General features: G+C 37.4%; 1 protein-coding gene across 6 annotated transcripts in view; it reads left to right on the forward strand.

Moving 5' to 3' along the window:
• Epha7 (Eph receptor A7) overlaps nt 1-21,511 on the forward strand; it is a 159,855-nt gene extending 138,344 nt beyond the window's left edge. For 2 of the 6 annotated variants that reach the window (XM_087660216.1, XM_087660218.1), the window contains exons 10-17: nt 2,608-2,721; nt 3,629-3,814; nt 4,354-4,415; nt 5,621-5,830; nt 6,527-6,676; nt 15,060-15,253; nt 16,204-16,359; nt 17,754-21,388. In XM_087660216.1, coding sequence (XP_087516342.1) covers nt 2,608-2,721; nt 3,629-3,814; nt 4,354-4,415; nt 5,621-5,830; nt 6,527-6,676; nt 15,060-15,253; nt 16,204-16,359; nt 17,754-17,868 — 1,187 coding nt within the window. In that variant the 3' untranslated portion in view covers nt 17,869-21,388. 6 annotated transcript variants of the gene reach the window in all.
• Nucleotides 21,512-23,089: the final 1,578 nt, after the last annotated feature.

Consider the following 23,089-nt stretch of genomic DNA (forward strand, 5'->3'; position numbering starts at 1 on the left):
CATCATGCCACAGGTGGATAACTTATTGGTGCAGTTGTTTAATATCCCACCATCAATATGTCACTTTTTCTGTCATCTAAGGGATTTATATAAGACATTCTCAAATCATCAAATATACTCTAGGTCATTTGCTTTTAGCTTGTAGAATGATGCAGAATTTAAACGGAACCACAATTTAAGCAAAATTCATGGTATAGCTTTATGTTTAAGAGTCATCGTTCAGTTTTAATATTTCAAAGTCATTCACTTTTTTCAGGTTTTACATCTAACTTTTAACCAGAGCCATTCAGAATGAATGTTTTTACTTGTTAATCTAGACAGAGTGAACTTGCTGTATATAAGTAGTTTCCATCTCCTTGGCAAAATATCTGTGGTGGTTTTGAAATATTTAACATTTAATAGAAATGTAAATGAGGTATAAAACACACACACACACACACACACACACACACACACACACACTTATTCTTTTATGTTGGACCAAGCAATAGATGGGAATAATCAGAAATTATTTCAATATTTCCTTTAATTTAAAACATAGACTTTTAAATGGATACTGGAAAAGTGAAGTGTGCTTGATTGCTCTGTTCTATTGAATCCTGTGCATTTTTGACTCATTCTTTTTACATAGCTATCCTGTCACTCGGTGTGAACCACACACTGTAGCCCACGTTATGGCTTTATCTAAAAGACCTAGCTATTTACTCTACATGCTGGGGTCCTGTTAGTCCCTCAGGATATTGGAGATGCAGAGAAACCAGATTTGATTTTTACAGAAATTTGAAAGCCCCAAGTTTAACAGAAGACCCCATTTGTACCAGGTGCCCTGGGCTCCCGAGAGCCCCCAGTATCACGTTTTAAAATATAAATGCAATGGAGGAGCTTAGGGAAGCAATCCCAATTTGCATTTCGTTTCCTCCCACCATTTCTTGTAACAATGTCTTAGAATCCAAGCTGGGTAGTATTTCATGTTTTTATGCCAAAACAGCTTTGGCCTGTCAAAATGTTTTATGACAGCTTGAATAAAGAACCATGAGAGACCCATTTGAGATGCAGAAGGCTACTCCCAATCTAGCTTCCTTATCAAAAACAAAAGGAAACAAAAAAAATGAAAGAGAGAGAGATACTAAAAAGGGAGAAGATGGCTCTTTCTCCAACTGCCTGACAACCTAGGAGGTTAACCTATTGTTTTCTTCCCTTCTTTCTCTTTCCCCTCCTCCCTGTACTCCTCTTTTTTCTCTTTCTATCCCCTCTCTCTCTTCCCTTCTTGTGTTTTTTTTTCCGTGTTCAGCTTTAGTAACAAATGAGCATCTGTCAGTTTTATAAACTGCAACAATAACTGTTTAAGACAATCAATTTTGGATAAACAATCAACTACAGCAGAATAAATCAAGATTTTTAAGTCCCACTTTCCTTTATACATTCTGCTTATGTTGTTATATGTTTATTTTTTAAAATCTGATCTTGATTGAATGTGATGCCATAAGCACAGTTAGGCTGCAGTGTAATATATAAAGACATTGTTCTGAGAGTAGTACGATTTAATGGAAAGTTTGTTTGGTGGCTTTGTTAAAAATAATAAAGAATTTTTAAGGATATAGTGTAATTTTCTTCATTGCATTAATATAACCAACTATGCCTACCTATCTTTGTCTTGAACCAAATGAGTAGATTTGGAATACTCTATTGTAATTGAATTTGATATAAAGTGACTTAGCATTTATCTGTTACCTGCATGCTTCTGGGTGCATTGAAAGATTTTAACTTTTAAGATGATACTATGTTGTTGAAATTTTGACTACCTTTTGTGAGGCATACTGGCTACCTCCTCCTATTAGCTGAGATCTTCCAAAGCCTTATAATGAAAAGTTTATATAAACCATTTCTCTTTCAAATCACTGTCATACTTGGTAACGGATCCCAGGAATATTGTAAATTTTCTAATTTACTCTGCACTTTGTATATCCAGCCTCTCTTACCCTCAAGGTGAATATAAATCTATGTCTTTTGAATATTTCTCTTTGATTTTGTGATAGCAGCCCCTCATATCTTGTACTAATTTTATGTATATGTCAACAGTGGTTGGTCTTTAAAAATAAATCAAAGAATAAGTAAGATGTCTAAATGTTTTTAATATTGCTGTCAGGGTAGTGGTCTACCTGTAAACGAAATGTCTTATTTCCCTGGTGTATTAATTTGATGGATTGACTGACTGATAGATTTATCAATGTGTCTACAAGTCCATTCCCACCCTCGGTATGGCTTGAAGTAAGCTGTGATGGCTCTGAGTTTAATCAAACCCTCCGGTCCGATAGGCACAGGCACGCCAGAAATTTCGGTGGATGTCTTTTGTTGATTTACTGGAAAAGCAATTCAGTTAGTAACCTATGAGTTGGATCCTATGCTACCTATAGAAGCTTGCAGATAATACCTAGACGCCAGCAGACTGGAGTAGTCTGTTAAAACTGCTGTGAATGAGGTGATGTGGAAGCAAGGTCACTGTTCCAAGGAGCACTCTGCATAATGACATTCCTGGGCTGACTGCACAATAAGTGCTTTGCTTCATCACAGTCATGCTTTCTTACATCATTACAGTTAAATTTCCAGGCACCAAAACCTACATTGACCCTGAAACCTATGAGGACCCAAATAGAGCTGTCCATCAATTCGCCAAGGAGCTAGATGCCTCCTGTATTAAAATTGAGCGTGTGATTGGTGCAGGTAAGGCTGTTGTCGCTTCCTTATTCAGCTGTTCTATTTAGCCAAGATCGAAAGTCATATATCATAATGACAGCCAAATAATTATACTTCAAGTATAGAACTCTTGCATTTACCTGAACTATTGGAAGCAATGAGGCTGTACTTGTTTATGAAATCTTAAAAAAAAAAAGAGAGAGAGAACCGGAATGGGAACGTGTAGTCTGAATATATGTGATTTCAACTGGGGTCTTAAGATGCTGTGTTATTCGCTAACTCGTAATAACCTTTTGCTGTCTTTCAAGAATAGCCTAGAATGTTAAACATCAGAGTTTTCTTGAATCTTCATATATTGAATCTTGATACATTTCTGCCTTTAAAACTGCCCTTTTTCTCTCTTATCTGTAACAATTAACCATTGAGCATATACATTGATGTAGAAATGTGTATATAAATTAATTACATGGAACACTGTAAATTTAATTTTTTCAGCCAAAGGTGCTTATGCCTAGTAATGTAATGCATATAAATTTCATACTTTAAAAATCTTTAATACATACCGTTCCTTAGACTGTAAAAACAACAGCAATGTTACAATTCGGTAATGTTCCCTAATGCTTTAGTGATTAGATATTTTGATTCAAAAGGCTGACTCAGAAAGTGTGTTTGTTAATCCAACTGAAAAGCCTATGTAACAGTTTAGTGAGGCTTAACTTCTATGAATGAACAAAAGTGTGTCTTCAATTTCAATTTCTTTTTGCCCTTCATTGCATATGAAAAATAAAAATCTGCCATCAATTTGAATGCATTTGTTTTCATTTTAGAAAAAAATCTATTGATTAAAACTTATTTTAAATATTTTGCTTCATTTTCTTGGAAAACCTGCACTAGTTCAGCAATTAAAACGTGCCTGCTTGTTCTTTTACTTCAGGAGAATTTGGAGAAGTTTGCAGTGGTCGTTTGAAACTTCCAGGGAAAAGAGATGTTGCAGTGGCTATAAAAACCCTGAAAGTTGGTTACACAGAAAAACAAAGGAGGGACTTTTTATGCGAAGCAAGCATCATGGGGCAATTTGACCACCCAAATGTCGTCCATTTGGAAGGGGTTGTTACAAGAGGTAGACACCGGTGATATCCTTCACTTTCTAATATGCTGGAAATTAGTAGCGTTGCTTATAAGATTAAAAATCAAATTCTGAGTACATTACATTTCTAACTGATTTTTTACTGGTGTGTAACTAACAAAAAAACAATTATTTTTGCTGCTACTTCAGAATATAATCAAGGAAAACACAGGATTAGATTTGAAGAATGAGTCTCATGGCTAGGATGACTGATTAATGTCTGCATTTATCTTCAAAAGCCTTAAAAGTTTTGTAGCTCCTCCATATTGTATATAAAGTTTCACTTGTGTTGTTTTATTATTGTTGCTCACAAAGTACAAAGGCGAAGGGCAGGGAGTGGCCATGGGTAAAAACCTTTCACAGCCTTGCATGTCTGCCAAACCTTAGCCCTACTATTAGAAACTATCACGTCTGAGCCCCTCGGCTCCTCCAAAGAGCACCATGGGGTTTCGGGGTGAAAGAATGAGAAATTGTCAAGCGTAGGGCCTAGCTTGTGAAATAGCATTTTCTCCTTTTGTTTATCTTATCATTAGGGAAGCCTGTCATGATCGTGATAGAGTTCATGGAGAACGGCGCCCTGGATGCATTTCTCAGGGTGAGTTCTCACCGCATTCTGCCGTGCACGTGGACTGGACCTAAGAGGGGCGCAAGTGTGTGTGTGTGTGTGTGTGTGTGTGTGTGTGTGTGTGTGTGTGTGTGTGTGTGAACTGTCTCAAAGTGTGACATATAAACATGGAAACTGTATGAAGTCGGAAAATTATCTTTGAGAGCAACCATAAATTTTAGATTGGGCTACTGAGAATATTTAAGAAAATGTCTTATTAATATTGTTACTTGAAGTGTTAAGGAGAGATATACCAAAGCTGTGTGATTTAAATGTCTATCGCAGTGCAGCGAACAGTTTTCAACGAATGGTATGTGATGTTTTCATAAATCTTTAATTATTAGCAAGCATAATTTTACTGTAGGAAACTTGTCTGTTCAAGATAAGGACATACTAAGATTTTTCTGAATAGAAAAACAAAGTAGGTAGGGTGACCTTCTTTCTTGTAATGTCTTTTGTTTGTGATCTACAGTGACATATTTAACTTAGATTCATAAACAGATCTTACTTGTTGATCACTGTGCTGTGAACAGTACACACTTTCCTGAAGTAACAGACAGGAATATAGACATTTTCATACCAACATCCTCCCAGGAGCATGTCTGTATCTTTTCAGAACTGAGTGGTGCCCCTTTTGGTTTTAAAGGTCTCTCCACACAGTTGTGGGTGTTGTGTTGATGCAAGCCCTGTGGCAATACAACCAAAGGGACAAAAACAAAGTAAAATCAGCCACTGTTAATCATCTTCTGTCTTTAATTTTTCAATATGCTAAATCCAAAGTTGACCTGTTTCCTTTTTTACTATTTGGAGAATAAATAATACATGTGCATCCTGGCCCGATTTGCTCTTATTGGCATACAATGTTTTAGCGTATAGGAAACATGCATCCAAGTTTATCTTTGGAAATCCAAAATCCTGGCTTTTGTTGGAATTTTAGCATATAAACAAGTGGATTTTTATAATAGCCAATTATGTTCAGTTATCAGGAAAATAGCAAATACATGTACACAACTAGGTATTACCGCAGACCTTTCATGTTGACTATCAACTAAACCAACATGTGCTATTTTTTCCTACTAACCATCAACATGATACAGAAAATTAATTAACACTTTCTATTTTAAAATGATAAATTGCAAGTGACTTTTTGTTCCCTTAGAGTCCCATTAACTGGACCTTATTTCGTCTTCCTACAGAAACATGATGGGCAATTTACAGTCATTCAGTTGGTAGGAATGCTGAGAGGAATTGCGGCTGGCATGCGCTACTTGGCTGACATGGGATACGTTCACAGGGACCTTGCGGCTCGCAACATTCTTGTGAACAGCAATCTTGTTTGTAAAGTGTCCGATTTTGGCCTGTCCCGGGTTATAGAGGATGACCCCGAAGCTGTCTACACGACTACTGTAAGAAAACACCTATCAGTATGCTTCTTATACGTGAGCTCGCCCAAACATGCCACCCACAATGGCTTAATGTAAAGTTGAGCACCAGGGGACGTGCAGATTGGCCTCAGGTTTTTCTTTCATTTGAGGAAGCTGGTGTTATTATTACAGTCTACACATAAAACCACAAAGTAAGGGAGACGAATAATAATGTTACATCTTACCCTGGTGTTTCACTATCTGGGCTTATACTATGTAAATATTATTTAGTTAAATACAATATCTACTTACTGGCATATTGTCACAGAAGTAACTATAAAGGTGTTTAAGTACAGACACCAAAAGCTAACGTGCGACTTTTACGATATTAGTTAGAAAGGATAGCATGTGAAATTTTACTTAAATGCCACATTTTTCACTCCAGTTTACTGGCAGTGCGGTCAGATTTGTCATTATCTATTCATTAGACTCTCGCCCTGACACACGCAAGGTCCATTAAGAACAGTTGCCTTAGAAATGAACGCATAATGAGCGCCTAATAGAAAGATTGGTAACTTTGAATACCGAGAAGTTCAAGGTTCACAGACCTGATGCTGCTGGGCTGCCAACCCCTGGTGAAACATTTAACATAGCTGATGGTCTGCCCATGAATGATGTATAAGCCATCGTGCATACTTAAAATGTCAATGTCTTTTTTCTTTTTTTTTTTTATACCAGGGTGGAAAAATTCCAGTAAGGTGGACTGCCCCTGAAGCCATCCAATACCGGAAATTCACCTCAGCCAGTGATGTGTGGAGCTATGGGATTGTCATGTGGGAAGTAATGTCTTATGGAGAACGACCTTATTGGGACATGTCGAATCAAGATGTAGGTGACTCGTTGTACAGACAAGACTGACACATTCACACCCACTTCTCAAGTAACAGTGTCAAGTGGTTCATTAAGCACATATTTATTTTAGATTTATAAAAATATAGTTTGCTGGCTTCCCATCATTACCAGTGCCAATGATTTTAATAGTTATCACGAATAAGACGGTTTCTTTTACTTAGAATGAATATGAGGGTTTTTTAGTCATGAATATGAATTTTTTTTTACTTTCTTTTTTCATTTTAATTCTGTTGGTACAATACGATGGTGAAAGTGATATTTTTTTCCTTACTGATGATAATGGTACAAAGGGAACCTCTTAAAAAAATTGGGTAAAACCAATGTAGCAGAGCATTGGTCTTCGCTGGCATTTAGAAGGATGCTAGCAGTAAGTGAAATAGATTTGTACTTCTTAAGTTGAGAGAGACATAGGCAAGGAGAGCCATCAGCTACAGCTAAAACCCAGGTATAGATGGCTATCTTTGTTTGTAGTTCAGAGTCCCTGTGGCTTTTAAAGGCGTGTGCTGTACACAGGATGCTTTGCGATGCTTCAGATCTCCGCATTAACCGAAAGGCACGCGCTTGAGAAGAGGGAGGTGCTTAATCATTTATATAGTTTTTTGAATTGAGCAATACACCTTTTCCTGGCTTTGCTTTGTTTTTAGTGTTTCAAAGACAAAAACCTAAATGACGCTTCCTTTTGGCTGAGGCAGACTTGCTAATATTTGACAGGTTTCAATGTCAAAGATTTCATGGACTGTCAGAATGCGGCAAACAAATCCTTGGGGTAGAGAAAGGGAATATTTACATCCCCAGATACTCCATGGAGTTTCATCTCTGCTGACAACTTTCCTCTCGTACTAGTCTCAAGCCTAAAAGGATTGACAGCAATGTGAAATGACTTAAACTCAAAGTTTACTTAACTTCTAAACATGGTAGAAATGGTTGAGGAGGAAAAAAAAAACACTTTTAAGTTTTAAGTTTGGAAATTACCTTATTTGTTTGTTTGCTTGCTTGCTTTTCTTTAAAAGGAACATCACAAAGACTTATTAGGACAGAAATATTTTTGTTGATCAAATAGCGTTATATCTGGAGTGGGGAGAGTTCTGACTTCAGTGTCTAGCACCAACCTTTTAACTTTTTCATCCTGATGGTCTGAGGTCAATTTTGGCCTGGGGTTTTTCTAGTACACAAGATTACCTACTCACTGAGTTTATAAAGAGACATGTATGTTAATATTGAAGCATTCTTTGTTTTATAGTTGAGCATTAATATATAACTTAAGGAATTATGCTTCATTTTCAGTGTTGAGATGGAGATAAAATTGATTTTATTTTTCAAGAGAAAAGGTTCTCTTTTGGAGTCTGGCCAGAGTTTATAGCCAGTGGGTAGATCTGTGGATTCCCTGCTATGTTAAAGGCTTCACCGTGTAAAGAAACACATTGCGTTTTTGGAGATGGTTGCTCTAATCAGATCTTTTCATATGTGCAAGTGGCCTGCCATTTAGTTACATTCACAACCGTCCGTCCCGATAGGTTATTAAGTGAACTGATTCATTTGCATTCTCTAAAGTTAGCTGCCGGGCTTCTGTGGAGTATTTTAGAAAGGCTTCAAATTCCAAATCCACTGGATTCTAGAAGACTTTTCGTAAGATACTATGAAAACGCGATGTAAATTGATGGCTGTGTTCCTACACAAATCTTCAAAAATCTAACCCAAATATACCATGAAGTGAAGTGCCCACACTCACAATAAGGAGATATAGAATGGGGAGGTGACAAAGGGGTCACTGGTGCTGAGAGTTGACTGGTGCTTTTTCTTCACTCTGGACAGAGAAGAAAGCAGGAATATGGGACAAGAAATTAGTAATATGGATGGCCAATATATTCAAATAACTTATCACCTCAGAAGCATTTGAATAAGTATTTTTTTATTTTCCATTAGCTATAACTTTCTTTAGTTTCAACTGCAATCGAAGCAGTATAATTTGTAATATGAAATCAAGAGGGTAAGCTTTTCCAGTACATTTACAGCTTTCATTTTTGAGAAAGAAGTGTGGATAGTTACCTGTTTTATTTAATAGCCTTTCAAAGAAAAAAATCTTTATGTGTTTACAAGCAGTCAAGCACTAGGATAATTGCAAAGTTTGCAAACATTCTCTTGACCTTCATAACAACTGCCTTTTAATTGGATTTATCCTGGATTGGTCAAAATGAAATATTTATTTTCAAGTGACAAAATTTTAATATTACTATATAGTCATTTTCTGTTAGTAGTACTTGAGAAAGTATTTTCTTGTTTTGTTTGTTTTGTTTTTATGGTAATCAAAGCACAAGGTAGATAAATCATCCCTTTTACTTGTAGGTAGTTGGAAGTGTGATTTAAAAAAAAAAGAATGAGCTTCCATAAAGATGATTTCTTAATTTCATCAGTTAGGAGGTCACTCACGAACTGCAGCGATGCCTCAGAGGACCAGAGCTTTGCTGCTCTTTCAGGGAACTCAGATTCAGTTCCCTGCAATCAGTTAGGGAAACTACTCACAAACACTTCTTACTGAAGTCCCAGGCTGCTGACACCCTCTTCTGATTTCCATAGATAAATCTGCACATAATGCATACAGACACATACTCCTACACATAGAAGAAAGAGAAGGAAGGAAAGGAGGGAGGAAGGGAGAGAGAGAGAGAGAGAGAGAGAGAGAGAGAGAGAGAGAGAGAGAGAGGAGGGGGAAGGGAAGGGAAGGGAAAATGGAAGAGAGAAGGGAAGGGAAAAGGGAAGGGAAGGGAAGGAAAGGAAAGGAAAGGAAAGGAAAGGAAAGGAAAGGAAAGGAAAGGAAAGGAAAGGAAAGGGAAGGAAAGGAAAGGAAAGGAAAGGAAAAAGGAAAGAAAGAACACAGCTTTGCAGAGATAATATACCTATGCCTAAGTTTATTTACAGGTAAGTTGTGAGCCATCAACTTTTACCTTTTAAAAGTTGAGTCGTATTTTATGGCTTTATTTTTATGTATATTAAGATAGAAACAAAAATTGCAATTATTTTCTGTAATTTTTAATGAAATCCCACAAGTGGAGTCCAGCATGTCTAGTAGCATGCAGCAGTCTGGAGGGGTCAGAAGTTATCAGAAGTAAAACTTAGCATCGAGAAACTCTAGAGCCAGTCATGCTTTGTCCTATTTTGAATTATTCTAAGCCTGTCACCAACAGACCTGTGTTATTTCTTCTGTTAACTCTGGTGCCCCTACTGTAGTAATAAGGGGACACTATAGTGGCAAATTTTATATCTAAATCATATTAACAGTGTAGACAGGTTGTCTCTGTGACAGGAGTGACGACAGATCAGTGCAGGCAAAACCAACATGTTTCTGGTAAGTTCAGAAAATATGTTCAGAGTAAATTCGCAGAATACATAGGTCACTTAATATGTATGCTTTGTTTGTTTCCAAGAATGTGTAAACACTTGGGAAAAAAATAACACTTCTTAGTCTCCTAATGGGAAATATAAATTAGTTTATAGCTGCATGGTCTCTGGTCAGATCGCCTGCATCCAATTCCCTAATGTCTTGGGATCTTACTGCTGTGAACAGACACCATGACCAAGGCAACTCTTATAAGGGCAACATTTCATTGGGGCTGGCTTACAGGTTCAGAGGTTCAGTCCATTATCATCAAGGCAAGATCATGACAGCATCCAGGCTGGCATGGTGCAGACGAAGCTGAGAGTTCTGCATCATCTGAAGGCTGCTTGAGTGAGGGTCTTAAGCCCACACCCATAGTAACACACCTACTCCAACAAGGCCACAACTCCTAATAGTGCCACGCCCTGACCCTGTTGCATGTAATTATTATAAAAACAATACAGGCTAATGCTGGATACGCTCCAGTAATGCAGTCTCCCCTCGCTGCAAGCCACGATCTTCCCTATTTCCTGCTGATCGCCTGCCTCTGAACTAATATCTTCCCAGCCATCCACCCGCTGTGGCGAGCTGTCACAAATCCCTGTGACCCAGTAAAATCAAAACTCCAGAGGCTAGTAATTTATCAGTCAGATTTATAACAATAAATTCTCAACCCACAGAACGCCCACACAAAGAACTCAAAACTTAATTGATACCATTACAAGCTGCACACCTAGATTGGACAAATTGCCCCATATTATTTAATGCTCTTCTATGATATCCATAGCTACCTGTGGCTGTTTCAAGCCACGTGGATCCGGTTCGTCTTCCTCTCCTATAGGTTCCATCCTGTCTCCCCATCTCCGTCTCCCTCTCTGTCACTCTGTACCCATGTCTAAAACTCTTGGCCCACCTTCTTTATCCACTGCCCAATCACAGGCTCCAGCCTTGTCTTTTACCTGCCCTCACCTGCTTACAGACAGTAATCTACACGGCCCAAGCATACACAAACCATCACACCTAGTAACTATGAGAGTTGAGCACTTTTTAGGTGGTGAAAACTCTTTATCTAACATCATGATACTAATAGTATTTGCTTAATATTGTTTCTGTAACAATCAAGATAATTCCACTTCAGAGCCATATTCCTCATACTGTAGAAATGGTTGTGTCTTCAACTGTTGGTTGTTTTTCTGATGAGCTAACAGCAAGAACAAACTCCAGAATGTGGAACATCAGTTTCCAGCAAGGTGCACGTTTGTTGACCAGTTTATCACCAAAGAATAAAACATGACTTGGAAAAGCATTACCAGAGAGTCTCTGGCACTGCTCTGATGGAGGCCAACATTGTCAGTGGAAACGTCTGGGTCCAACCTGAGGTCTCATGTTAGGATGTGGTGAAGATTTGTACTCTGGTATCAATGCCGTGAATATCTAGCCCACTAAGCTTTCAGCAGTCAGAAGAATTTTGTTTCCCACGGAGGTCAGTAATTTTTATCAGGAGGCTTCATAAATTTCTAGAAGGCAATGGGAATGCCTACGAAAGTTCACTAACTCCTTCCTGTAACGTATTAGTAGTACTTGCCTCATTGGCCCAAAGTTCTAAACAGTCATGGGATTCTAAGCTCAAGAATCCTAAAAGACATCTTGAAAGCTCAGAGCCCTCTTGAAGTGTACGTTGCGATGCCAGACGATCATAAAAATCAATGTATTTTAAGACATGATTTTGAACAAAAGGAAAAATAGGAAGATAATTCTTCCTGCATTATTCTTCTAAGGTAACCTAAAACAGTACAGACAGGATAGGGCATGGAGGAGATGCTGGGAACTGAGCAAATGCTGTCAATATTGAAGTGGAATTTTTGTCAAATTAGAAAAATATTATATGTGTTGTGTATAAGCAACCTTGGGTATAAAGACAGTCACTCTTCCCAATGGGGGAAATAACTTCCCACTTGTTTATTGTGTGGTCATTTTAATGCATAAAGTTTTGGGAGCTATTTTTTATTTTCGTTCCACAGGTTAAGCCTCTGTTTAAATCACTTAGCCTGGATAACTCAAAAGTACACCTACTTCTCTCTGAAGTGCTTTGCGAACTGCACTTCAATCTAAGAACAGCATTGTTGCGTGAATGTGAGATAAGTTTTTGTTATAACCCAATGATTACTTGCACTTAATACTTTTACAGAGGACCTGGGTTCAATTCCAAGAAACAGTCTCACAACCATGTATATATATTCAGTTCCAGGGGATCCAATACCCTCTTCTCATCTCTGTAGGTATTAGGCACACACAATGCTACTGATATAAACATGTAGGCAAAGCACCTATACACATAAAATAAAAAAAATAAAACTTTAAAAATATGATTCCATATGTATATGTACAAATATTTGTAATACATACACATATATGCAATCTTTATAAAGTTCCCATTTATGTTTATTTATCCATGGGATAAATAGCATGACAAAGATGTATTTGGGGTGAATGTTTTCAGTTTTATATGCTTGCAGTTTGGGGAATCATCAGCGCTCATATAACTTCTATTAATGCTCATAATCATCGCTACTAAATGTTTCCCTTTTATTGTTCAAAAATAAGCAGTACTTGTAGAAACTTACCCTGAGACCAAAACAGTAGTCTACAAGATGTAGAGCAGTTGTTTCAGGATTATATTTTTCAGGACTTAGAACCATGGAAACATGGTATCTAGTTGCCTTATGCATACAAAACAGAACTCAATACCATTCTCAGATTTCTGGCCAGGTTAACTCTAAGTTACGTTGGATGAAACAGAAAAAGATTGAAGGCAATAAGATACATTCAATTTTAAATGTATAGATTGTGATAAACCCATGAAGCCGATGGGCTGAGATTTGAACTAATGTAATGCAGTACAAACAACTGTACAATCTGAAAAGATTTGGCACTAGGATTTTATGGTTAACACTTTGTTAAGTTTATTTACCTTTTCACATTATACTGTATGCACACACGTTTCTCTTAAAGGACAAAATGGACTCACCTTTATTTTCTGTGTGTATAATTGATTTTCCTCCTAAATGAGTGAGTGCTAGTTGTCTGATACATTTCACCCTCCTTCTAACACATGTTGCCATGTGACATTCCTGTAAGCGAACATATATCTTATTGATAAGTGTCCCTAACAATACCAAAGTCATTAACATTTATTAATGTCAGTTCTTTGTCTGACTTTATCTGCCTTTTTTCTTTAAAAACTCAAGGTTAGTTTTATGTAGTTTCTGTTCAAAAAGTCTTTTGAGATTGTAATATATTTATAAGATTTTCTCCCTTCTATTTTCTTCCTTCAAATATATATCCAAGCTCTCCTTTAATTTCATGCCCTGCTCTTTAATGAGTTATTACAAGCATGTGTGTGTGTGTGTGTGTGTGTTCCCAAATATAATCTGTTGATTCTATATAATTTTACTTGCATGTATGATTTCCACGCTGACAGTTTAGCACTAGACAGCCCATGGGAATGCTCTTCCCTAGGGAAGCCCACTTCACCTGTTCTTATCTTCCCTCAGTTGCCTACAGTTCTTAGTATAGGGTTGAGGACTCATGGCTTTTTCTCATCTACTGTGGCTTACTCATCAGTGTCATCCTTGTTCAGTTCGTGTCTTAGTGGTCACATTGGTGAAACCGTATGTGGATGACCCCTGCCATTGCTAAGAGATACAATCCTAGAACAAACTCCCTGTTCCTCTCTCTTACAAGCTTTCTTACCCTTCTTCTACAATGAGCTCTGAGCTTGAGGGGGAGGAGTGACTTGTAGACGTATCCTTTGTGATTAGGCTCCACAACTGTGCATTCTGGTTGGTTGTAGTTTTGTATAGTGGTCTCTGTTGCACAAGTGAATTATGGTTTTATAACCACAGTTTACTAAATCGTCATAATTCCTAACAACGATCTATAAACATTTGCCCTTACACCCACTGGCTTTTCTTAAAATTTTAGTACTATCATGACAGTAAATGTCAAGGGTTTCTATTTCTCCTTCAGTAATATTTTTAATTTCTTTTTAAGCCCTTATCTAAGTATTGCTTACTTTCCTATTGCCTTCCCTGTGCTACTCTGATTCATAATAGTTTTAGATTTTTAAGATTCCTTTTTCCGTTTCCTATAACTAAGAACACTGAAGATAGGAAACATAAACTCTCAATATCTCTTTAAAGAAATGTCCATGCAAACATATTCTATGTTTGTAATTAATATTCAAAATTGATACAAATAATTTTCCTGGCAGTTATTTATCTATAAAATGCCTATGGTAAAATTTTTTTTTTAAACCAGGGCTATGAATCATTAAGCCTTGACTGAAAACCCATCTGTTTTCTGTCATAAGACATTCTCGATGCTTGTCAGATAGGTGAATGTGGAGACGCACCAGAGCAGACTGTATCCAGCAAGCACTTGAGTCACATTTCCCAGAGCAGTAGCCTTCTCGGGAGTTAAAAGAACAGTGTGTCCCATAGTAGGTTCTGCCATGGCATTCACAGCACGAGCTCTCTTGTTTGAAGAGTGTCATCTGCTCTCATCGAAAAGTGCAACTCTTTGACTTACTTTCAGTAACTCAATTTCCTTTTCCACTTTCATTATCTTTAACTTCTATGCACATGTGTATTCTTACAACTATATTTGGCCGAGAGAGTTCCATAACATGTCCCCTTTCGAAAACCTCTGGGGTGGCATTAAAAATATTTCCATCTCTTGCTCCCTGTGTGAGCTTAATTGCTGTTCCCTATTGCTGAATTAACTAGGAAATGTCATCATATCCTGCACCTCCTGGACCCCATAATAACATGCTTTATATATTCATGAATGTTTTGGAAAAAAAAAGTATTTATAAGCAATATGTCTCACTCTTATCTGGATAAATCATTTTGCCTTCCAAGCAGTTCATTTTATTGTAATTGAGGCTCAGTTGGTAATCTTTTTTAATGTTCTTTTGGCTATCAGGTCATTAAAGCGATAGAAGAAGGTTATCGCTTACCAGCACCCATGGACTGCCCAGCTGGTCTTCACCAGCTAATGCTGGATTGTTGGCAGAAAGAACGGGCAGAGAGGCCAAAGTTTGAGCAGATAGTCGGAATTCTAGACAAAATGATTCGAAATCCAAGCAGTCTGAAAACACCCCTGGGAACTTGTAGCAGGTAAGAAATCTCCAGTGAGATAGAACTGAATGAAATTAAAATATCCACATAAACCATTTACGTCATCACTCTTTCCCCAAAAGCAAGCTGACTTCTGTGTTCAGCCATAAATCTATACCAGAATGCTATGTTCACAAAGCTTTATTGGGTTTTTTTTTTTAGATGATTTACCTTACTCACTATTTAACAAAATCCTTTCATTGTTGTTGGACTTCTCTTTCCTTAGGACTTCTGAGGACATCGGATGTCTTTCTCAGAAAGTGCCGCCTGGGTCTTTGTGACCAGCTCAGTTTCTCAGTCACTCAGTTGCCTTCAGGCCTGCATTGTTGCTATCTAGCTCTTATTATAAGGCGCTGGCTTTGCTGTAGAACGTAACTTACTGCTTTTCTTTGTTATCTGATACATGCTTCGGTGGAGTTAGAAATTATCAAAAGTAACTCGGCATAGGCTGTGCAAGATGTGTTAAGAACAATCCCCTCCCTCCTAGCATGGGACACAGCAGTAGTTTTTCAGCTCCAGCTGCAGAAAAGCTTGCCCCTGGGGGCTGCACTCAATGGGGTCTATTATCTCCATGGGGCTCCCAGTATGTCATCAAAACAGAGAATGTTTAATGCTCTGAATAGCACCTTGGCGGCCTGTATGAGTTAGGATACCGCCAGATACTTGTACTCTCAACTACTAGTAAAAAAGCCAACGAGCGTCTATAACTCCCCCAAGCATCATCACCTTTGTGGGGTTTGTGAGCTTGTAGAAGACACAAGCCAGCGAACACTCTTACAATGAAAACGAACATTTAGGTATTTGTAGTTTCCGGTTAATTTACTCTGTTTGGGTTTTAGTTAAGACATCTTACTGTAATTCCTATAACATTTGCCTTGTATGCATCCAGACAGCCTTTTCTGGTAACTGCTGAGGATACGTTTTTAGTGCTGTGTTTTACTCTCACCTAGACCCATAAGCCCTCTTCTGGACCAGAGCACTCCCGACTTCACTGCCTTCTGTTCAGTGGGAGAGTGGTTGCAGGCTATTAAAATGGAGAGGTATAAAGACAACTTCACAGCGGCAGGTTACAACTCACTCGAGTCGGTGGCCCGGATGACCATCGAGTAAGTTTCTACTTACTAAATTGTATTTAATAATTGTTTGGGTACAATTCATGATTCATTATCCTATTTAGAATAAAAGTCTGTAGATCACAAGTTCGAGGGGGAGAAAGCATTTCTTTAAAAAAAATGCTTATGTGACAACAGTGCTTTTAAATAAGTTTTCTTAAAGAGACTACTATTTTATGAAATCAATAGTCACATGTTAATTTTGTAAACTATAAAGCTACAACTCAGAAAATGTAAATATCCTTTACGGTAGACTCAACGGGAGTTTGACATCTAATTTTCTCCATAGCCAGCATTCTGGAGCCTGCACTTTGGGACTTCCTTCTTATTGACGACTGTCTCATTCAGGTTTCTATTCACTGAGGAATAGTTCTGCACTCAGCTTTAAAATGACTATGAATTTAAACTCAAAAGACCCAAGTTTTCCTTTCTAGTTCATTGATTAAATGGTCTTTAAAACTCTCTTAAAGCCCTCTCAGCCTAGCAACTACATAGTCTTTCTGCATACAACAAGAAATGACATACATGTGAACTTAAGCACACGATCCCCTTCCGTTTTCCAATACATGAGGTTGGCGTGCTTATACCTGGGTCCCCAAAGTAATCTTTATCCCTGTGACTCTGTGCTTTTGAAAGAACCTGCCATGTAATACAATAGCATTACATCATTGCAGTGTTTCTGGAACTTGGAAATATCTAAGCTCAATTCTTGCGGCTATCAGAAAAGGCACATAGGAATAGTTATAGTTAACTTACTGCACATGTGAGCTGTGACTGTAGCATTGTGCGTATATGTAGCAGTTCTACTCTTGCTATGGAATTGAAGAAATGCAATAGTTATAGCTAGGTATACGTGGTCAACGTTACTCACAGAATCCAGCCCACTGCACACTTTTCTGTGACATGTACTTCCTGAGCTTTCTCCTGGGCTCTAAAACCTATTTCCATTGTTATAGCATCCCATTTTTCCAGTTACACAATTTAAAACGTCCAATATTTCAAGTAACATTCTGCCACCTTTTTCAATCGGGAGTAACATTTTAAGGTTGAAACAATTTTCATATAAACTTTCAGGTGAACTAAAAAGCAACAGTATGGTAAAGTAAGAGAGAGACTCGTCCATCCAGTTTTTTGTTTTTTTTTGTTTTTTGGTTTTTTTTTTTTTGGGGGGTTTTTTTTTTTTTTGGTTTTTTTTTTTTTGCAAATGAGACTGTCCAAACAAGTCTGTGTACGACTTTCTTAGGAGTAAGACTGTAGCCCCCAAGAGTACTGTTACTTAGTATACATCAGCCTAAAGGTAACAAAATATGTGAGTGACTGTCAATGAGCACATGGTGCTCATCCATTCTTTGTAACGTATCTGATAAGCATGCCCTTGTCTTTTGCAGCGATGTGATGAGTTTAGGGATCACACTGGTTGGCCATCAAAAGAAGATTATGAGCAGCATCCAGACTATGCGGGCACAGATGCTGCACTTACACGGAACCGGCATCCAAGTGTGACACATCCGCCTCCCTCAGTGAGGCTTAAGACTGCAAGAGAACAGTTCCGGCCTTCAGTATACACATAGAATGCTGCTAGAAGACAGTTTGATATACTGGGTCCTTCCTACAATAAAGAGAAGATTTTAGAAGCACCTACAGACTTGAACTCCTAAGTGCCACCAGAATATACAAAAAGGGAATTTAGGATCCACCACTGGTGGCCAGGAACACAGCAGAGACAATAAACAAAGTACTACCTGAAAAAAACATCCCAACACCTTGAGCTCTCGAACCTCCTTTTTATCTTATAGACTTTTTAAAATGTACATAAAGAATTTAAGAAAGAATATATTTGTCAAATAAAATCATGATCTTATTGTTAAAAAAATCAATGAAATATTTTCCTTAAAATATGTGATTTCAGACTATTCTTTTTCCAGAACCATCTGTGTTGATTCTGCATAAGGACTTTGTTTTAGAAAGTTATTTGTAGCTTTGGACCTTTTTAGCGTTAAATTTACGACACGTAACTACACTGGGTACCTTTGAGGGAATCTCAAACTTAAAGGAAAACAAAACTACGGCACATCGTTGAGGATATGACTTTGTCCTTCCTGGCTTTGGTATCCTGGCTGTGTCATTTTGTTCTGTTAAACCAGTGATGTTTTGTTATTGTTTGCGAATTGGCAGGTAGTTCAGAATTGCAAGTTGCCAAGAGCGCTGATATTTTTTAACGGGAATTTTTTTTTCTTTGTAAAAATCAGACAACATACTAACTTTTCAATGAAAAAGACAAAGCAATAATGATCCATAAATACTATAAGGCACTTTTAACAGATTGTTTATAGAGTGATTTACTAGGCAGAATTTAATTAAAAAAATGTCAAATTTTAGGTTTATGTGTATATGATAAAAAGGCTGAGGCTTTATCTGAAGAGGCTGGTGAAAGTGTTTCTGGAGGCAGAAGCTCTCCAGCGTTGGCTCACCCCGTCGGAGCACATCAAGAGTTTCAGTCTTGTGACAGTAAGAAATTTAGGAACATAGTTGACCTATATTTTGTATTCTTTCTTGTTGAATGCAGTCCAAATACAAAAGTAACGAATTCAGTTTTCTACTGTTACTCTGAAGCAAGATCACAGGGGGCAGTTCACTTCTCACCACTCACAGACTAATGTGCAGCAAATACTTCTACCACTGCAGTGAGAAGAAAGCAAAACAGAGGTATTTTATCTATGAACAGTCACACACACACACACACACACACACACACACACACACACACCCCTTTTAGGTCAAAATTCATTTACCCCAGAAGGAAGAAGTAAAGGGTCTGGCTTTTCTGTTTCCACTTTATTTATCAGACCATATTATTTGGTTACTGTGTTAGAATTTCATAAGCAATAATTAAATGTGTCTTTATAGGTATTTCAGGAATGTATACATATTTGAGTAATGTTTTTCAAAAGTTAGAAAAATCATGAACTACCCCAAAACCGAACTGTTGTACTTCCAAAGAAAATTGGGCTGTTTATAACAATTTTACTAGAGAAAGATCCCAGGGATCGGTCCTAATTGGTGTTGTTTGGTAATGTGGGCCTCCACAAACAAACAAACAAAAACAGGTAACACGCGAAATCTGTAAATGTTCCTTTGTAAAACTTGTAAATTTTATTTATACCGTCTTGTTTTGTATACACATTTCTCAGTAGTGGCTCCAAGTACATGAAAATGCACTATATTTTTCTATTTTACTTGCAGAGCTTCTCAAAGAAACAGGTATTTTCAGTGCTACATAATGTGTTTTTCCCACATTTAGGACCAAAGATGGCTATAGAAAACTCAAATGGATTGCTTCCCAAACCCCTCCCTATCCATTTTTGTTTTTTTTTTCTTTTACCACTGTACAGTGTTATTTGATATTTTAATTTATTTTTTTTGATTGAATAGAAAACTCATTTTAATTTCTCTAAAAATGTTTTTGTCCCTAAGGAAAACAAAAATCTGTAAAAATAATTTTAATTAGCGTAATCCAGTCACCCTAGACACTTCCATTTGTAATCTTTGTAATAGACTGTAAATATATTTTTGGAACTATAACACAATGTGCTTGAGGGTTATTTTTCAGTGTGTGCAGTGTATACAAAAGTGTTTATACTCAGTACAGCACTTTACAATTCTAATCAGTAGCGTTGGCCTTTGTGCGAATGAGTGCGAGCTTGAGCGAGTGTTCTCTAATTCCGTTTGGATTCTGGACTCACTAATAATGAAGTTCTTTTCTTGTTCATAGCTTAAGGTGCTTATTTTTTCTATTAAAAATTAAATTAACAAAAAAGCCATTCTAGAAACAGAAGACGCAGTATGGTACATGCAGACAGAGTCTTTCCTGCTTTTTCTAGTAATAGATTTATAGTTGAGTAGTCTTTCTTGAGTAGAAGGGCAGAATAAAAGTGTTTTGTTTTGTTTTATTTTGTTTTTAATTTTCTTTTCAAAAATAACTTTTTCCTTCAGCAATATACCTCATCTGCCTTAAATTTTTTACAGCTCTTTACAGGGAAAGGGGAGAAGGGATGGGAAAGACACAGCACAATAGGAAGTGGATGATTGCATCGTGCTCTCTCTTTTGTAGGTTTCTTTTTCTAATCAACACTATGATTTTTGAAGTACGCGAACGTGAAGCAAACATGGAGAGATGAGGAATTAGCATTGTGAACCTGATTGTAATCCTCTCTTCCAGTAAGAGATGAGACGCTATTGCAGTGAGAATGTACAACTTGCTTGCACCTTGAAATCTTTTTTGATAATTAGTGCTCAGGGGGAGGGAAGTAGAGAAAGCAAACGCCCAACAGAGAATTCCAAAAGGACAGAACACACAACAGGAAGTTGCCTCCTTGCTTTAATGTAGCCACCTTTTTTTATAGAACACCGCCCACCCACACCACCTGGTTTGCATTCAGTTCTGAAATACTTACAAGTAACTTGTTGCATTGAGAACGAGTCTTTTCTCAGCAATGGATCAGGGCCTCGTTTTCTAGACTGGTGGCTCATGCTTCTCAGAGCACTATTGGTTGAATCATATTGTATACTTATGTAATCTACATTAGCTAGTACTCTTTAGGACTATATTTTAATTGCTCCTCTTCTTGGTGTTTTTAAGACAATGGAAAGGGTGTAAGTCACCTCTCTTTTATTTAGGTAATGCTGATCCCTCCCCTTTTGTTTCCTGAGCAGCCCAAAACTGTACTGCTCCCCTATGTGCATGTTCCAATGAATTACTGATGTGTATTTTTTTTTCCTTTTTTTGCTATATGTGGAGAAATCATGGGGAACTCGGGGCGAAATATGCTTTTTGTTGGTTGAATTTTGTCCCTCCTTGCCTAAGAATTACTACAGGGGTCATCCTTTTATAAGGACAAAAATATGCTTTTGAACAGTGTCTTCAATGTATCAAGCACAAATAACTCTTTCTTCAACACGAATCATAAGTCTCTTTTTACCAGCTTAAAATAATAAACAAGTCTATTAGACAATGTAAAGAAAATCCTGTCTCCAGTCATTGGTGGGCTCCTTCACATTCCTTATGCTTTCCTTTCCTACCTAAGAAGATTTTGTGAAAATAGTTCTGCGGGGCTGATCAGAATATGAATAAAACTGATTATTCCTATTCCCCCCTCATGGATACTGACCTAATTTCGCTCTAATCCTTTATTATGGAATAACAAGACTGTTTACAAAGGGCCAGATTGTTGAACATTTGAGTTAGAATCTGGTTTTGTTTGTTCCTGAAGCAAGTACATGAGAATACCAAGACTATTTGCATACGAAAGGAAGTAGGTTGTTGCTGGCCCTTGACAGACATGCTAAACATCTGACTGAGGAGAGTGACACTGGGAGCATTTGCATTTTTACTACTGGGTAATGCAAACAGGAACCTGGCTTAGTGATCAACTTGCAAAGGAAACTGAGAAAACCAAGGACTCTTACAGCAGCAGCATCTAAGGGTACAGAATGGACAGAAAACACATAAAGAACAAGTGCTGACTAGTGCTGACTCAAGGCGCTCTTATCTGTGATGACGCTGATGCTGGTCTGAACCAAAATGCAAGGAGAATTTTGAAACTCAGGCCTACCCTGCCAATTCCTCCTGAAAACACTAACAATATAACAGACAAAGGTGTAAGGCAGTAAGACAGGGAGAAAAGCCCCATCATTAGTTGAATATATAAATGATTACGGGGTTGGGGATTTAGCTTAGTGGTAGAGCTTGTGCCTAGCAAGCGCAAGACCCTGGGTTCGGTCCCCAGCTCCAAAAAAAAAGAAGGAAAAAAAATGATTACACACTTGAGAACACAGAGGCAAATTTCTAAAACAAGCAGAAATTTATTAAAGTTCTCTGTCTATACGTGCTATAAAGTCATCTTTTTTATCACCACTGTCTTTCACCAGGATTTTAAAGGTATAATTCATAAGCATGTGACCACTACGAAGCAAAAAAATTATTTTAGTATTTACAATATTCATCATTTTTTTTGGTATAACATTTATTTTTTGTTTCAATTAAAAACTCGTTATCAGTTCTGAGAAAACCTTCTGAAGAAAGACATAAAAAGCAAAAAGCAAAAGGGGGAGAATCATGTCTCTAAATACAGAGATCATAATTACATATATTACCAAATGATAAAAGCCAGCACGAGGTGACTAGGACATTTTAAAACTACATGTCCTGTCCTCAGGCCCTTTTCTCCGGTCACTTTGCTGTGTGTATCTCAATATAGTTTGATGAATAAGGGCAGGAAAGTAACATTGCAGTACAAATTCTTTAAGTTGCATTAGAGTTAAGTGCTGTAGGGGTTTTTTTTTCCAAGTTCAGTGATTGAATGTAATTAAATCTATAATTAAACAATAAAGGGTCCCTTTTGATTGACCTTGAGGTTAAAATAAATATAGTTAATTGACTCAGTTTAATTGGTCCTATTGCTCAGATGCTTTGTGGGTAAGAATAAGAAGCAGTTGTCTAGTATTTCATAGATTGGTAACAATCAAAGGAATTCCTAAGATTTACCATAGTTATAGCAATCCTAAATTTGATACTTTGGCAAAATATTAAGGTGTGATTTATTATGAGCTTCCATGGATAACTGAATTCCAATGAGCATGATCTGCACTTATATCGGATTACTTCAAATGCCCCAGGTTTCTGAAGATTATTTTTGCTTTCCTTTTAAAATCCGCCACCTGTAAT

This window comes from Rattus norvegicus, chromosome 5, assembly GCF_021556685.1.
Source record: "Rattus norvegicus strain SHRSP/BbbUtx chromosome 5, alternate assembly SHRSP_T2T, whole genome shotgun sequence".
NCBI classification, from domain to species: Eukaryota; Metazoa; Chordata; class Mammalia; order Rodentia; family Muridae; genus Rattus; species Rattus norvegicus.